The sequence below is a fragment of the Polypterus senegalus genome, chromosome 1 (genome assembly GCF_016835505.1).
Source record: "Polypterus senegalus isolate Bchr_013 chromosome 1, ASM1683550v1, whole genome shotgun sequence".
In the NCBI taxonomy this organism is placed as follows: Eukaryota; Metazoa; Chordata; class Cladistia; order Polypteriformes; family Polypteridae; genus Polypterus; species Polypterus senegalus.
In genome coordinates this window covers 123,571,410-123,588,169 of record NC_053154.1, presented here as the reverse complement: position 1 = coordinate 123,588,169, position 16,760 = coordinate 123,571,410, and the positions used below count along the sequence as shown (strand labels likewise).

At 35.1% G+C, this 16,760-nt stretch overlaps 1 protein-coding gene across 1 annotated transcript; it reads right to left on the bottom strand.

The window, feature by feature from the left end:
* Nucleotides 1-635: 635 nt before the first annotated feature.
* Nucleotides 636-15,853, bottom strand: LOC120528340 (extracellular calcium-sensing receptor-like). Its single transcript, XM_039752515.1, has 7 exons — nt 15,765-15,853; nt 15,174-15,465; nt 14,040-14,374; nt 13,550-13,952; nt 13,041-13,268; nt 8,252-8,375; nt 636-1,593 (listed from the first exon to the last, which is right to left on the bottom strand). Exons 1-7 carry the CDS (start codon nt 15,851-15,853, stop codon nt 677-679), a joined length of 2,388 nt encoding a protein of 795 aa, XP_039608449.1. The 3' UTR covers nt 636-676.
* Between the last annotated feature and the right edge of the window lie 907 nt (nt 15,854-16,760).

Here is a 16,760-nt window from a genome sequence, read left to right as displayed (position 1 = left end):
ACTCTGCTAACATATGTAATAACATTTTGTAACTCATTATTGTAAAACTATTTGATGTACACAAACGAAAATGAAACATTCTTCAACTTTAAAAGTAGATAACCATGTTACTGGGACTCACCTGAATTTTACATTATGTATACATTTTCAATGTTTTTTTTCCTCTGATTTGATCAGTGTAATTTAAATAAAATATGCACATCATCCAGTATGGTTCTTTTAAATGTTCAGTCATTCACCAACAAATGAAATATATTTCAGGTACATGTTAGTATTAAGACTAATTACTCTCTTACATATACATATTTTTTTCCAAATGTGTTTTTGCGGGTGTCAAGGGTCCTTGCATCATGTCATAAACCTTTGTAAGGAAATAAATTTGTATGGTCGATATAGTATGTAAATAACACTTGTTAAAGTTTATTTGTTTCTTAAAAAATAACATTTGCACAAAAATTGTAACACGATCACGATACAGTGCTTAACATAAAGGAAATACTTTATAATATCTATCTATCTATTAATACCAAGAGAACAATGTGAATGAAAACTTTCTGGATTATGCATTACAAAAAAAGGAACCTGAACAGCAAATATGCAAAAGAATATTTACAATCTTCCTGTTCCCTGGTGAGTAAGATATTAAAGTTTTAATTTGCTGTATCTTATTGCACATTTAATGGCATTTGTCAGCAATGGATTTTTCCATTAGAGCTTTTTTTGTGTTTCTCTCTGGTTTCAACAAAATTACATAACATTTGGGAGTAAATATTGCCAAAAGAATACCAAAGGCTGAAGCCAAAATAGCAAAAATCTCCACCGCTACGGTATATTTTCCCGGAGTGCTGATATAAGCAGGTATAAAGGTGATCCAAACTGCACAGAAGATGAGCATGCTGAAAGTTATGAATTTGGCTTCGTTAAAAGTGTCAGGGAGGTTTCTTGCTAGAAAAGCAGACAGAAAACAAACACATGCCAACAATCCAATGTATCCCAAAAGACAGCTAAATCCAGTCTGTGACCCAACATCACATTCTAATATGATTTTTGAATTTTGATACTTGATATTTTTGGCAGGTCCTGGTGGGGAAGTGTAAAACCAGATTAAACATATGACTGCTTGGATTAAAGTGAAGAAGAACACTGTACCTCGCTGCTGGGAGACACCAAACCATTTCATTATATTATTCCCTGGCAGAGTGGCATTAAATGCCATTATCACAACAATTGTTTTCACAAGAATACAAGAAATACATAAAGCAAAACTAATTCCAAACATCAAGTGTCTCATTATACATGTCAGTTGTGATGGTTGTCCAATGAAGCACAGAGCACAAAGGAAGCAGAGTTTTAATGACACAAGCAAAAGGAAGCTCAGTTCAGAATTGTTAGCTTTTACAACTGGAGTATTTCTGTACTGTATAAAGACTGCCAAAACTGCAACTGACAGGCAGGTCCCCAGGAGTGCAGTTGCTGTTAAAGTAATCCCCATCACATCCTCATAAGACAAAAATTCAATTTCTTTAAGCACGCATTGATTTTTTCCTTGATTAGACCAAAAATCAGGTAAGCACCTTGAACACTCAATTGAATCTGAAAAAAAAACAAAGACATATAAATATTTATAAAGTAAACACACACACGACATACACACATATATATATATATATATATATATATATATATATATATATATATATATATATATATATATATATGTATATACACCTCACTGGAGCAAGAAGGGACATTGTCACTAACAGTCTTGTCTTTTCTCTCCTCTTCAGCAGTGAAAAGACACCCCTTTAGGACAATCAACCCCGTCACTTATGGCTGAAGGGCTGTGAAAGACCGACACCTATAGATGCTACTCACTCATTTGGAAAATAAGGAGCTCCTCATGACTGACCCATTCTCAAGAACCAACAACCTTAAGAAGACAAGAAGGCTGCATTACTCTTATTTATGTTTTGTGCTCTCGTGCACCTATTTTGATTAACAACTCTTTGGAATTAAAAGGGGTGACCTAGCTGACAGCTTGATACTTTTTGGGACTCATCCAGTAATTCAAAATTTACCGATGCTTGCTTTTTATTAGTCAATGTTAAGGACAGCCAAGAGACAGTTCTAGATGCAATGCAATAAAGAGACCCACCCTGGTTAGTAATCTGCTGCATTGCAGGGGTCACAAATAAACAGGACATAAGTGAGTAAGCCCAGTGGATAAAGGACTATATAGCCTTGTCAGGAAGCAGATAGGTGTGTCTTCAGTTCATGACTGCTTGATAATCTTACTCTCCAATTTGCAACATCTACAGCCATTTGATTTAAATTGTTAACGCTCTTGACAGTTTGGTCAGAATAACTACCTCTTTTTTTCATCAGTTCCTTCCTTTTGTCTTGGCATTCAATATTTCTTTCTCACATTAAAACCACAAGGAAGAATATTTTCTCAAGTGACACCTTAAAGTGAAAAGTTTGTCTGCTAGAATCTACTACTGAGCTGAAAGTAATGCATTTCACTGATATACTTCAAAAAGCACACCTATAAATTATTTATTTTGGAAGGAGAAAAGGCACATATGAGCTACTTATTTATCATAAGGGCTTTCTTTCCTCACATTTGAAAGTCTGAAGATTAATTTTGACAAGCCAAATGCTCTTTAGGTTTCACTAGGTAAGTGACCTGCTTTTCTCAAGATTCAAACTTGTGGCTCAGGTGTGAGGCTGATTATTTACTTACAGAATGACAAAAAATACTAAGTGTTTGTTCTCAATGGGATCAGAAAAAATTATTTTCTTCAGTTATTGAAGGTGCCGGTCTAATACTTGTAGAGGGAACTCATGTTATAAAAAAACTAAATGTGTCTGAGAGGGTGCTTTTCTTTGTAAAATGAGCTAGGACTGATGAGGAACACCTCCTTAATTTATGTTATATGTGAAAAGCCTGTCAGTACTCTAATCATTTCAATTATGTTACACCGAAATATAGGCTTGGGTAAATGAAAAGAAACAATGAAACCCTAACCCTACCCCTTGGGCTTGTCAAGCTGCCCCACTACACTGCCCAGGATAAGCAGATTAGAAAGATGGATGGATGGGTGAATATACAAAGTACAAGGGAATTCTTATGTGCGCATATAACCAACACGCACCACACTGCCCCTTGGTGTGAATCTCATTCAGTAGGCTATGTGCAATATAACGACACAAAACATAATAAAAGAAAACTACAGCCTTCAATATATATACTGCTCAAAAGAATTAAAGGAACACTTTTTAATCAGAGTATAGCATAAAGTCAATGAAACTTATGGGATATTAATCTGGTCAGTTAAGTAGCAGAGGGGGTTGTTAATCAGTTTCAGCTGCTGTGGTGTTAATGAAATTAACAACAGATGCACTAGAGGGGCAACAATGAGATGACCCCCAAAACAGGAATGGTTTAACAGGTGGAGGCCACTGACATTTTTCCCTCCTCATCTTTTCTGATTGTTTCTTCACTAGTTTTGCATTTGGCTACAGTCAGTGTCACTACTGGTAGCATGAGGCGATACCTGGACCCTACAGAGGTTGCACAGGTAGTCGAACTTCTCCAGGATGACACATCAATACGTGTCATTGCCAGAAGGTTTGCTGTGTCTTCCTGCACAGTCTCAAGGGCATGGAGGAGATTCTAGGAGACAAGCAGTTACTCTAGGAGAGCTGGAGAGGGCCATAGAAGGTCCATAACCCATCAGCAGGACCAGTATCTGCTCCTTTGGGCAAGGAGGAACAGGATGAGCACTGCCAGAGCCCTACAAAATGACCTCCAGCAGGCCCCTGGTGTGAATGTCTCTGACCAAACAACCAGAAAGACTTCATGACGGTGACCCAAGGGCCCCATGTCCTCTAATGGGCCCTGAGCTCACTGCCCAGCAGCATGCAGCTCGATTGGTATTCGCCATAGAATACCAGAATTGGCAGATGCACCACTGGTGCCCTGTGCTTTTTACAGATGAGAGCAGGTTCACCCTGAGCACGTGACAGAAGTGAAAGGCTCTGGAGAAGCCATGGAGAACATTATGCTGCCTGTAACATCATTCAGCATGAGCAGTTTGGTGGTCGGTTAATGATTGTCTGGGGAGGCATATCCATGGAGGGTCACACATACCGCTACAGGCTTGACAAAGGCACCTTGGCTGCCATTAGGTATCAGGATGAAATCCTTGGACCCATTGTCAGACCCTATGCTGGTACAGTGGCTCCTGGTGCATGACAATTCCTGGCCTCATGTGGTGAGAGTAGGCAGGCAGTTCCTGGAGGATGAAGGAATTGATACCATTGACTGGCCACCACACTTTCCTGACCTAAATCCAATAGAACACCTCTGGGACATTATGTTTTGGTCCATCCAATGCCACCAGGTTGCACCTCAGACTGTCCAGGAGCTCAGTGATGCCCTGGTCCAGATCTGGGAGGAGATCCTCCACAACACCATCTGTCATCTCATTCGAAGCATGCACCGATGTTGTCAGGCATGTATACAAGAACACAGGGGCCATACAAAGTGCTGCGTACAATTTTGAGTTGCTGCAATTAACTTTTGGCAAAATGGACTAGCCTGCCACATAATTTTTTCACTTTGATTTTTGGGGCGTCTTTGAATTCAAGGCTCTGTAGGTTGATCATTTTCATTTCCATCAAACGATGTGGCATCCTTTCGTTCCTAACACATTACCCAGTCTATATCAGTATAGATATCCAGGAGGATTTCTTTTTCCCATTGAGATCTGATGTGTTTTCAAAGTGTTCCTTTAATTTTTTTGAGCAGTTTATATTCACCAATAATGGCATTACTGTGTTTTTCACAAAACTTAGGGTAATTAGTCCACAGCCTGCACCATTTTCCAGGAACTGGAAGAGTAACTGGTGAAGAATGCAATGCCGAAAGACAGCATGCTCAGAGTCATGGCAGACTCAACAGTGTATTCAAATCTGACAATTTATAGTCGATTTTTTTTTGCTTGATGTGGATACACATCTGTGTTTGTACCAAGGCTGTTGACAGAAGGATATGAGGTGTTGTTTCAGAAAAATAATCATATAATTTGACTGGGAATATATGGTTAAGCTACTGCATTTGCATGTGATTCAGTTTATGCAGTATGTCATATGTCACTAGGACTCACACACGTTGTGAATCACATACAGTCACAATAGCATACTCAAATCAAATAATTCCATTGTATTTTGACTGCTATGCCACCCTATCAAACATTAGCACATATTTGTGCAGAATATCATTTGTTACAAACCATGGCACTACATGACCATTGATGAAACAGAACTGAACAGAGAAAAGAAGGAAAATATGCAGCTTGAAGCTATAAAGAGCCGACTGGTAAAGCATCTATGAAAAATGTCAAAATTCTATCCATGACAGCACTTGTGTGCTGGGAAGCGAACAGGAAGCATATGCTTACCTTAAGAAAACAGGACTAAGAATCTGTGATAAAATTGACTTCTTCTGGTTTATTTCATTGTTCTAAGAATGCCTCATAAACACAGAAGGTTCCTATTCTTAAACAAAAGCCATGTGGCATTAATTAAATTAATTAATTGAAACTAATTTAAATAAAATATGTCATACCAGGCAAAAAGAAGCATAATTTCCAGCTGAATACAATTTGACCTGAATTTGATTCCTGCACATAGCAATACAGTTAATTAATGCAACTATAAAATATTAAACAGCAGCTTCCTACTAACTTTCACACAACATGACAATGCTCACATGAAAACTGGGAGAACATATAAATACACTTCAAAATACATTGTGGTTAGTGCCACAGTTCTGACAAATGTATCCATCCATACTTCCATCCACCCATCCTTAAATTCATGCATGTGTTTCCTGAACTGAGAGCAAGGTAGGCACACACCTTGGACATGGCACACACATGCACACACCCATATTCAATGATGCCAGACATATTTAGAGTCACCAATTTTTCTCACACATACTGTTTGTGTTTAGCATGTGGGCTATTTCTAAGGTGTACACCGTACAAAAAAGCATATCGACACACAGAGAATATGCAAACTCTACAGAAGTAATGAAGAAGTCATTATCTGAATAAACCATCTCCAGTTTTATGTCAAAATTTAAAAGTTTTTTGTTGTCATTATGTTTTCAAAATTATAAAAATACTTCTATAGCTTGTGTAGTGGTCAAGCACTACTGCCGCATAGGTCCAAAAGGCTGAGGTCAAATGCAAGGCTTGGTCATAACCTACGTGAAATGCACAGTCTCTAAGTGTCTACTTGTGTATTCCTCCAGGTACTCCATTTTTTTCTTCCACATCCGTACATGTTTGGTTAAGTGATGAGTCAAAACTGGATTGGCATCATTAAGTGCGCACTGTGATGAATTGTCATGGCATCCATTGTTGTTCCTTGCTTTAAATAACAGACTGGGTACAGAAAACTGATGGATGGATAAAACAGAGTTTTTTTTATGTGGTGTTTTGTTTTATTTTGTTCTGAGCATTTAATTCTGAATCTGCTGAAAGTTATTTGAAAATCAACACATATGTCTTCCAGGAAAAACTGAAGGATATTGGAGATCAAAGGAGTTTGAACTATAAGAAGGCATTTTGTAACAAAGTAAAGGTTTTTCCTGGCATAAGCTGGCTGAATGACAGCAGCTGGATCTAGATATTTTCAACTTCGTAATCCTACTTGGTATGGAATTCCATTTCATAAAGATTAATCCTAAGTAAGCAGTTATTATCCAATTGTACAGTGTTATGCCTGAATAGCCCTCACACAGTATTCCTCTGCCATTTAGTGAATAAAATAACATCATGCTGCAAAAAATCATTAATGTTTCTGTGCATTTTACCACTGCATGGTAACTAATTAATATTGATGAGTGGGATGAAGCCTTCAACCAAAACACACCATGTCATGTAAACATAAATCTGTGAATCAAGGTTTAGAACAAACTGAAACTGAAACATTAGTTGAATCAAGCATAAGTGATGACAATGTGACTGACACGGACAGTGAAACGTATGCATATGGCACTGTATGGCTGAACCTCCATTAAAATTCTGGTGAATTTGGTCATGTAAAGGTTCACCATTGTGCAAGTAGGTATAGCAAAATGGCAAAATGATTGCAATCAAGTGGAATGACAAGGAAGATATTAGGCCCCTAAGCACTGCTTATAATGCGGTAACTCTCAATGTTCATGTCAAGGGGAGTGTGGAAGTCACTAAGACATCCGCTGTAGTAGCCTACAATAACACAATGGGTGCATTGATCATGCAGATCAGGCACTGACATTTACACTCTCATTTTCACACAACAGAAAAAAAATATTAGAAAATTTCACAAAGAAACACACTTCTAATGTCTCGATTGCAACATAGGGCTGTGCATTGGTTACTGTTTCAAAACATGTCACACAAAGAGTTTACTAAATCTGTATCAGTATAGGTGTGGACACTAGACATCCCTTTACTGCTGCTGTATTTACATGCTTTTATTACACGTAAAATTTTTTCTTGTTGAGAAAAATTCAGAATTTTTTGTTAGTTTATCCAGGGGTAAACATAATGCAAAGAAGATTAAGATTTAAAAAATAAAATCATTATTGTTATGATAGGCTTCAGGTACTTTATCAGAATTTCTAAAATATTTCATTCTCCCTGAATGTGGAGTTAACCAGTTATAAAGAACATGCATTTATCATGGAGAATCCACTGCATCCACTGTACAGTATCATCTCCAGACAGAGGAGCAGCTTCAGCGACAGACTGCTGTCACTGTCCTGCTCCACTGACAGACTGAGCAGATCATTCCTCCCTCACACTATGCGACTCCTCAATTCCACTGGGGGGTAAATGTTAACATTATACAAAGATATTGTCTGTTATACCTGCATTTTTATCACTCTTTAATTTATTGTTTCTTATCAGTATGCTGCTGATGGAGTATATGAATTTCCCCTTGGGATTAATAAAGTATCTATCTTATACTTGGGTGGTCATCAGTTTAGAGTCAAGAAACTAACCAAACAAGCATACTTTTTGAATTGTTCAGTGAACATGGAATCCACTTTAGAATCACAATGATAAAGAGGGAATACGCATGTTTTAGGTAGATAAGGATCTGGACAGAGGTTTAAACCCTGGATTCTGTATATCTGACCACTGAACAAATTTCTTGTTCCTGTGACATGCTTGGTAGGTTCGACACTTACCGACCTGACTGCTTATCTCACCATCAGCACATGGCACACAATCAAAACAGCATACTGGCTCGCCTTTCCTGATGGCTTTTCTAGTACCAGGCTGACAACTTTTGCTGCAGACCGATTCAGGAATCTAGAAAATAAATATTTTTGGAAAAGTTTTAGTAATAATAAATGCATCCCTGAAAAGTCCAATTTGAAACTGTATTCACATTCTAACAGGATGTTTTCTAATACTACTTATCATTTAATTTAATGTTGAGAAGTAAGTAAAACCCTGGAAGTTAAAAGCTATGAATATAACAGTTACTGAATATAACTGACAGATTTGACAGTCCTATTTTATTAGAGGAGATTTATTGATGAGCTTTGTTTTGACATTCTGATGACACTAAAGCGGATTCCAGTGATTATCTGATTCTAAGACTAATTTACATTTTCCACACTGTCATTACTTGCAGTTTAATAAACCTTTGTATTTGATAATTTGATTTATATGTCATTTTAACCTTTCATAATTAGAATTTTCTGTACTTACGTGACGTGTACTTAATGGATTAATCAAACACTTATGATTCAGAAATTGCTTGTGCTTTCTGAATTAAAACACATTTTGTTCGCAATGAACCAAAAAAAAAAAACAGCTAAATAAATACATTTAAATGTAAAAACTATGGCATATGGTATATAAAAATATGATTTTGATGGTCTAATACTCCATCCAGGGTTGGTTCCTATCTTAGAACCTTTTAAACTAATAAAATTGATCAGGAAATAAATACATGTAACATTAAAACTTGAACCATTACTTAGAGGGGTGGCGTGTGAGATTTTATTTGTACATGATGACATTTTGAAGCTAACTCCATAAATATGATTAAGACTTTGCCTTCAAACTTAAAAATTATTTATGTTTTCAAAATCTGAGAAACTGTCTCCTGCTTGCACAGTCTGTTTTTCCCTAAATTGATATTTAATTCCAACATAGATATATTTACACGTATCTGAATGCATGTAAGCACAAGCCTGAGGTGTACATTTTCAAAACTGACTCATTGGCAACCAATAGAAGGAGAATGAAAGACGGGAAGAGGAGACTGGAACATAATACAATAAATTTATTCAGAGAAGATCTTTCAGGAAAATACATCTTGCTAACTACTGAACTGCTCTTCTCCTGGCTATCTCTGAGGTTCATTTATGCATTATACAAATGCAGCACCAATTTCTTTTTCCTCTGATGTCATATTCACTGATAGTAATGTACAGTCAACCCTCGTTTATCATGGTTAATCTGTTCCAGCCTCTGCCGCAATAAATGAATTTCTGCAAAGTAGGATTCTTTATTTATAAATCGAATATTTTCGCAGTTAGAACATAGAAAACCTGTTTACGACCTTCTATATACATTTTCTAACATTTTTAGAGCCCTCTAGACATGAAATAACACCCTTTAGTCAAATGTTTAAACTGTGCTCCATGACAAGATAGAGATGACAGTTCCGTCTCACAATTAAAAGAATGCAAACATATCTTCTCTTCAAAGGAGTGCACATCAGGAGCAGAGAATGTCAGAGAGAGAGAGAGAAAAGTAAACAATCAAAAATCAATAGGGCTGTTGGGCTTTTAAGTATGCGATGCACCGATAAAGCGGCCACAAGGAAGGGATCAATGTGAAGGTAGTCTTTCAGCATTTTTTAGAGGAGCGTCCGTATCTTCTAAGCAAACAGCCTCTGTGCAAACAGCCCCTCTGCTCACACCACCTCTGTCAGGAGCAGAGAATGTCAGAGAGAGTGAGAGAGACAGAGAAAAGCAAACAATCAAAAATCAATAGGGCTGTTTGGGCTTTTAAGTATGCGAGGCACCGCCAGACAAAGCAGCTACAAGGAAGGCAGCAATGTGAAGGTAGTCTTTCAGCATTTTTTAGAGGAGTGTCCATATCTTCTAGGCCAGTGTGCGAACAGCTCCTCTGCTCAACCCCCTCCATCAGGAGCAGAGAATGTCAGAGAGGGAGAGACAGAGACAAGCAAACAATCAAAAATCAATACGTGCTGTTTGGGCTTTCAAGTATGCGAAGCACCGCACGGGAAGCATATTGTATATCATTGAGAAGTTTTATTTAATATGTAATACGTGCTCTGATTGGGTAGCTTCTCAGCCATCTTGCAATAGTGTCCCTTGTATGAAATCAACTGGGCAAAACAACTACGGAAGCATGTACCATAAATTAAAAGACCCATTGTCCACAGAAATGCGCGAACCAGCAAAAAATCCGTGATATATATTTAGATGTGCTTACATTTAAAATCCGCGATAGAGTGAAGTTGCGAAAGTCGAAGCGCGATATAGCGTGGGATCACTGTATGCTGCAAAAATTTTATTTTTAATTTTATTTTCAATTTTAAGATTTATTACTTTATTTTATGATTAATTCAAGATTTTTCTGCTAAATATCTGGAAGTTTGAAAGTGTGTTCATTTTTTCCACTTTCTGTTGCAATTTGGAAATATTGACATTTTTTAATTTTTGTATTTTTATTGTTCCCAATCCACCATTTTGTTTTGCACAGGTACTGCCACTGTGTGGTTTTGCTGACATAATGCGGTGACTGATTGCTTATGGGCATGATCTCAGAAGTCATGACTTGTGTGAGTTGTGACCTAATGTGACTGCATATAGTTCAGCATCGCACACCTCTCACTGTCCAGGATTGTGAATAAATACTAAAACGAAAAGAAAGAGCTTTCTTTAGTTTCTAACCTAGTTTTTTTGATTTTATATTTAGAATTACATTTTGCGATTTTGTATTAGGATTAGAGTATTTGATCTTAGCAACAATTATTGCTCATTGATTCTCAAGATGAGAAAGAGGAACAAAAAAAAAACAGTCTGCTCCAATCAGCAGCATTCTTAACTATATTTGAGCTAATAATTTCATTAGAGATAAAGACATTAAGAATTCAGTAGGAAACAATCAAGCAGTAAGTCTCTGTTAAAAGAAATGTAAGCACTAGTGAATAAGACAAATGCTTTAAGAAAGGACTTTGATTTTAATGTGGTGGTTCAGGTCATCTGGTAGCCAGCTATCTCTGTCTACCGATGAAGGTTGGTACTTAATCTCAGACCCTATTTCAAAAATCCTCAATCGTATTCATAATAAGGAGATGATGTCCTTGTTGACTCCAAGACTTTGAGGAAATGTTATTAGTTTCAGTCTAGCAGGAGAATAGGTTGAACCAAAACAGCATTAAAGTTTAACACCATGGCATGATCTATAGAAGGCAATCCTGTGGGGTCAGGAATGTTAGAATTTATGTCTCCACCTTTTACATTACGAGTCTGTGCCATGCATTAAAAACTCTTATTTCTTATTTTCTTGATTTCTGCATTACTTCAAGTTACATTTGGGCTTCTTGTTGCTTAAAAAACATAATCCTTTGAATGACTGGTTTTCACTCATTACTAAACATTTTGTTGTTGACATTTTATCTCTTTTATGAATTATTTAGGCATATATTTAGTAAATAAAAGTCATTGTAAAGGCTATATATTTTCTCAAGACATGAGTTTTGGATATGTAGTGAAATATACTTGAAGGAATTTCTTTTTTGCTTAGCCTAGTAGCAAGCTCAGCATATTTACTTTCTTCAGAGTGGTTATAACCTTATCTTAATTAAGAAAGTGCATTACTGGGAAACTTCCTTCAGTACTAGATAGATAGATAGATAGATAGATAGATAGATAGATAGATAGATAGATAGATAGATAGATAGATAGATAGATAGATAGATAGTGAAAGGCACTACATAATCCAGAAAATTAAAAAGAGAAATTTAAAAGAAGACTTAAAGGGAATAAAATTTAAAAACAAAGAAAACTTAAAAACTTGGCAGTCACAATTACGTTGAGACAATATGCGAGCATAATGATGTTGGTATAAAGGATAAGAACTAGTGCAAAGCTTCTTGAAAATCTGTCAAGAATTATTCAGTTCTGTTTTCAAAACAAGCCTAGCATTCTTCCTTGTAAAATGTAGAGTATAAATTAATATACACTAATTTTAAACTTCATTGTTTTGAAATTTATACTGATTGTATACTTGTCTGAAACTTTTTGTACCTATTGTAATGTGGTCTAAAAACTCAGCAAATACATAACAATTGAGTATTCATATCTTATGACTAGACCTCCGGGAATGTCTCCTACAACTTTGTTTTTGTTTTGTTTTCGTACTTTACCATAGGCAACTTTGATAGTTATTTTTTTTTCAGTAGTTATTTCCTTAATGGGGTAAAGTCCATGGAATTGACAGAATATAACATCATAATTCATTTTCAAAACTCTTAGTCTTTGTTTATGACGTTTGTTTGATATTTTAAAAATGATTCATTTAGTTAAGTGTCAAAATATTTGTATTGGAATAGAAGAGTCTCCTGGAACTTTTTAGTCATTGTACTCATTTTTTCCATTATTTTCCCTATTTAATCTTGAATCTTTAGCAACAACACATTTAATGTGCATTTCTCATTAAATATGAAGTTACATTTTTGCAAAATATCCAAGAATAATCTATACGTTTATACCAAGCTTGATTTTTTTCAAAAAGGCCATCAATCTAAAACTGAACAGGACCAATTTCTCATTGATTTTTTCCAAAAATATTCAAATCACAATATCCCTAAATTAAAAAAAAAGTGATACCCGGCAGTGCATTTGTAGAAATGATTAGGGCTATGACCAAAATGTAACAGTAATAATCCAAAGGCAAACAACAAAAAAGACTAATTATTTTGCTTACACTTCTAGATGCAAAGTTCCAGAAAATATCTTTTTCATTGAGGAAAAGTCCATTCACTGTGGAGGATGATTCATCAAAAACTCCAATTGTTTTAGTTATCATGGTTCCATCTTCTAAGTGCTGCCAGTTAACAAACTCATATGCTGGAAGCGGGTCACCATTTTCATCATAAGCCACTCTTTCACCAAGGCGATCTATAAAATTGACTTTCTTTAAGTAATGAAAAAGCTGACAAAAGAAAAGAGAACCATGAATACTTTAATACAGTATGTAAATTGCTAAATATTATAAGGAAAAAATAAACTCATTATAGGTTTTGGAAGTAAAAGCTAAATCTTAAACACTGTCATATAGTTTTTTTTTAAGAATTTAAATAAGTATACAATGTTATGTTTTCATTTTCATTATAAGCAATTTATTTAGAAATTTGTTGATTTCTTCATTTTTAAAAAAGAGCCAGTATTGGATTCAGGGTCTTTCAAAATGCTATAATATGTTATTAATCTTACCTGCCAGGGCTGAACACGTGTGATATCTGCACATGTATGGTTGACAAAAGGTCCTTGACCATTTTCACAAGATGCTAGGTTATGAAGAGCATGTGCTATGGAATATACTGTTTTATAAACATTGTAGGAAGTCCTTAATTCAGATACATCACTATATTCTGAGTTTTTGCCCTTAATGTCTTCTAAACCAGTACATGTATTGCTTTGATTCAGTGATGAGTTATATGCAGTATTATTTACATGGAACCTGCATTCAAACATTCTTTCCCACAACTGAGTCAATAAGTTATTTTCATGGTCAGAAGTTGGGCGGGTTTGAAGAAGAAACTCTTCTAGCTCTGGAATCACTCCTCTTCTAGGAAGAATGCCTATTGTTCCTCCAAATGACTTAAAATTTTCATTGCTAGCCAAAATAGGAAAAGCACTCCAGGAATCACTAGCTATCCATTGTCTGCCAGTGATGTTCTGTCAGACAACCTCACTGATTAACATGGTTGCAGCTGCTTTTACCAAAAATGCAATAATCACTGTTGCTGTTGACTGTTTTACAATTTTAACTATTTGTGTCAATTTTATATTATCATTGAGTTTAAAACTTTCAGAAAAGGCCACACAGCCAAATTTCTTAACTTCCTCAATAAAGCTTGTAACAGCGTAAAGTCCATAATCATCATCGACTCCTACAATGCCAATCCATGTCCATCCAAAATGTTTAATGAGCTTTGCAATGGCTTTAACTTGAAAATCATCGCTTGGAATCATCCTAAAAAATGAAGGAAATTCTCGCTTGTCACTTAAGCAAGAACACGTAGCACAGTAGCTGATCTGAAGAGAAACAAAAAATATATTTCATTATAATTGAACTACTGTGAAGTCTAGTGCAGTGGAGATCGAGAGATCTCTTAAAGAATGAGGAGATATAACTTTTAAATAATTATAATATTTACAAGTTTTGGAAACATTTTACTATATCTGTAATAGAAGTAACTTTGTGACAATTCAGATTTCATGCTGTTTAATTTCAGTATAATGCTACTTTTGACTAAACTGGGAAGTTTAAAAATGAACTTATAAAATGTTATTTAAAAAAATGAGAGAAAAAGTACATAACCAAAAAATCAGTTATAAGAGAATTTAGTGTATTTTAGTTAAATTATTAGATATAACACATTCAATACAACAATGTAACATAGTGGCTACTCCATGGAAATCGAAAGGTTGCAGTGTAAAGTACTGTGTTTGAATTAGTTATGCTCTGCTACTATTTTAATAAATATAAAAAACAGTTTTACTGCATATGTGAAATGCTTTTGATGGATTATTACTATGAACCCTAAGAAATAAAGGTTTTTCTGTTTAATTGTGTCTCATCATTCTACATATTGATGATCAGATGATTTTATTTGAAAGAGGTTCTACTTTCAAAGTTATAGTTTATATATAAATATCTACATATGTAGTGTATAATCCTTATACCTTTTACTGACTAAAATTACAGACATCCAAAAAATGTGTACCACAGGAATCAAAACAACTTAATCTACTGAAACATTTTCTACAGAGTTTACAACATAGCTTCTTTAGTGTAATATTTTTGTATTACGAGGGGTATGTGGTACATTACCATTGGCATCTTGAACAATCCTAGTATTCTTGATATTGCAATTGAATGGGTGGAGAGGGGATCTCCAACAATAGCCACAACAGGCGGTGGACCATTACAGTTATAATCTGTTGTAACATCTTCTGGACTACTAATAAGAGACATGGCTCCTCTCAAGGCTACCTGTACATTCATACAGTTGTCATATATTTTATAGCCAAGTGTTACATTTGGAAGAAGATTTTTATCTTTGTTTATTTCCTCAATAGCAAAAATCATGACCATTGTCCTTTGAAATATTATGAGATCAAAGCTGTAGGAAACAAAAAGATTAATTACTTCTCTACTGCAACTATGTAAGATATTTCTTAACTGAAAAATGGCATGAAACTTTAACATGAAGAGAGATAATAGGTCCACTAAGCACAAAAGTCCACCAAGAATACACTTAGTTTGCTTTACATCATTTTTCTACTAGGTGTTTCTAGCTGTATGAGTGAAAAGTAAATACACTAAGAATCATGATTACACATTTGTGATTCAAGAAATAAGCACACTGATCAAATTAACCTACATTTTAATAAACTTGCAATAAAAGGAAAAAAAACTCACCCATCACATTTCCACTCTTGAGGTTTAGAACTATATGACAGTTCTGATTGTATCGCTTTCAGATGAGCAATAAATATTCCTCCTAGCATTATATCTCCAGCTTTATACAGCTTATTCAAATGAAACTTTTCTTCAGATGTGCATATGGGATTTTTAGAGGCAGGCGTGGGAAAACTTAAAGCCAGAAAAGATGAAATACATAGCATGCATTTCATTGTTGCAAGCGGTACATCTAAAGTGAGTTGACATGTCAAATCACCCTTTATAAATATCACGTTCTCTCTGGAGAGGTTTTTATCCTGGAATATCATCTCCACATCTAAAGCCTAGGGGTAGTGCAGTGTTATTGTATCTAGCATTTATACTTTTTTTAATTGGACCTAAAATGCATTTTCAGGAATTAACCATTGTTGCAATATATCTTTATTTGTAACCATATTTTTTACTAGATTGTATATGTTAGTCACAAAGATAAGATATAATTCTAAATAGAGGCAATGTTGAAATATCATTCATTTGCTTACATCATTTAAAATGTTGATATATATTTTAAGAACTGATACGGTAATGAAATGACAGCATAGAAAAGTATGCAAGAGACTAAGTTTAAATTTAGATAGTAGATATGGATGGAGAATTATTAATGGAAATGAATTCAATATATATTTTTCTTTTTTTTACTTTCTTTCAACATCAGTTTGTTTTGATTAAGTTCATCAAGACCTTTTAAAGTTTAATTTGTGCTTTGAATTTTCACCCCGTAGTAAGAACTATTGAAGAGGGTTACTCAATATAAATTTGTTCACTCTGTTGTTTTCGAGTTGTTGTTTTGCATTATAGATCCTGGACTCTTGTGGTGTATCGCCTTTGGCAACTAGGACTATTACTGAACTTTTATTTATTTATATACTCTATATATAAAATCCTAAGCCTAAAAGTGCAACAATTTTATGTCACTTTTTTGTCACGCTTTAAATCTGGCTTATTTTAAAACCT

What these genes read in the sequence shown, in the direction of transcription:
- LOC120528340 (XM_039752515.1), bottom strand. Translation starts at nt 15,853, where the DNA reads ATGCTAGGAGGAATATTTATTGCTCATCTGAAAGCGATACAATCAGAA. An exon ending in CAAGAGTGGAAATGTGATGG is followed by an intron (nt 15,466 to 15,764) that starts GTGAGTTTTTTT and finishes TGTTTCCTACAG; the next exon opens with CTTTGATCTCATAATATTTC. An exon ending in GATTGTTCAAGATGCCAATG is followed by an intron (nt 14,375 to 15,173) that starts GTAATGTACCAC and finishes GTTTCTCTTCAG; the next exon opens with ATCAGCTACTGTGCTACGTG.